The sequence below is a fragment of the Alligator sinensis genome, unplaced genomic scaffold (genome assembly GCF_000455745.1).
Source record: "Alligator sinensis unplaced genomic scaffold, ASM45574v1 scaffold149_1, whole genome shotgun sequence".
Taxonomy (NCBI): domain Eukaryota; kingdom Metazoa; phylum Chordata; order Crocodylia; family Alligatoridae; genus Alligator; species Alligator sinensis.
The window spans coordinates 384599-385708 of NW_005842823.1; the positions used below are offsets into that span (position 1 = coordinate 384599).

General features: G+C 66.7%; 1 protein-coding gene across 1 annotated transcript in view; it reads right to left on the bottom strand.

The window, feature by feature from the left end:
• Positions 1 to 755, bottom strand: part of COPZ1 (coatomer protein complex subunit zeta 1) — a 5090-nt gene extending 4335 nt beyond the window's left edge. Inside the window, exon 1 of the mRNA XM_025191491.1 lies at positions 741 to 755. Coding sequence (XP_025047276.1) covers positions 741 to 755 — 15 coding nt within the window. The remainder of the gene's footprint in view (positions 1 to 740) is intronic.
• Positions 756 to 1110: the final 355 nt, after the last annotated feature.

Genomic DNA, 1110 nt, shown 5'->3' on the forward strand with positions numbered 1-1110 from the left:
CCCCAGCTCCACGCCCCGCCTCCGCCCGCACACTCCCCGCTCATTGGCTACTCCACTTCCTCCTTTTAGCCAACCACGATCTGCGCTTCAATGAATGGGCGGACCCCACCCCTCCACCCCGACGAGGATTGGGCGGCACCACTGTCGCTCGTAGGCCTCGCTCCTCCTCGCGAGGGGCGGGACAGTTCCTATGACGACTGGGGAAGCGATGACATCATCTTCTTTGCAAGACCTGGGCTGGGATTGGCGGAGGACTCGCGTCACGTGACCGGAAGTGCGGCTGGCCTGGAGTGGGGCTGGGGGCTGCAGCCGGGTCCATTGGGGTTATGACCCGGGGGTCGGCTGGAGTTGGCCTATGACCTTTGACCTCCGGGTCACGACCCCAGCGTGGGGTGCAGTTGACTGGTGGCCCTTTCTGGGGTCATGACCCTGGGGTGGGATGTTCACCTATGACCCTTGACGTCTGGGCTCAGCACTTCTCAGGACTTGGGATCCGGGGGGACCTGCCTCTGGCACAGACGTGTCCCCTCATGCCCCCGTCCCGCTGGGGCCAGGGAAGGAGCCAGGACCTAGGTGTCCCGACCCCGTGCACGTGCCATGCACACGCATGTCCTGTCCCGGGTACTCATGTTCCCCCCAAACCAGCACCTGCGGCTTGTGGAGGGGCCGGGCTGTCCGCTTTCCTCCCCTGGCACGTGCACACCTGTGCGTCGGCATGCACGTGCAACATGTACACTCACGCCAGACTCAGACATGCGTGCCTGCTCGCACGCCTGCCAACCCGCCGCCCCCCCACCCCGTGTTATGGGCAGATCAGCTCCTGCTACTGGCAAAGAGGTGGGGGCTGCCTGCATGCAAACACAGGCATGCATGAGCGCTGCCATACGCATGCACACAGGTGCCCTCCCACACGCTTGGTTATACACCCGCAGAGACACGCGTGGGCACAGGGGGGCATGCACACAGGCCTGCACCCTCCCCCGCCCCCCCTCCAGGCAGCCCAGCCCTCCGACCTGTGGGTCGGGCAGGCGGGTCTGGCCACACTGTCCAGAGCCCCCCAGCCTCTGCCCGGAGCCCGCCCCAGCGCCTGCCGGCCGATGCCCGTGGGGC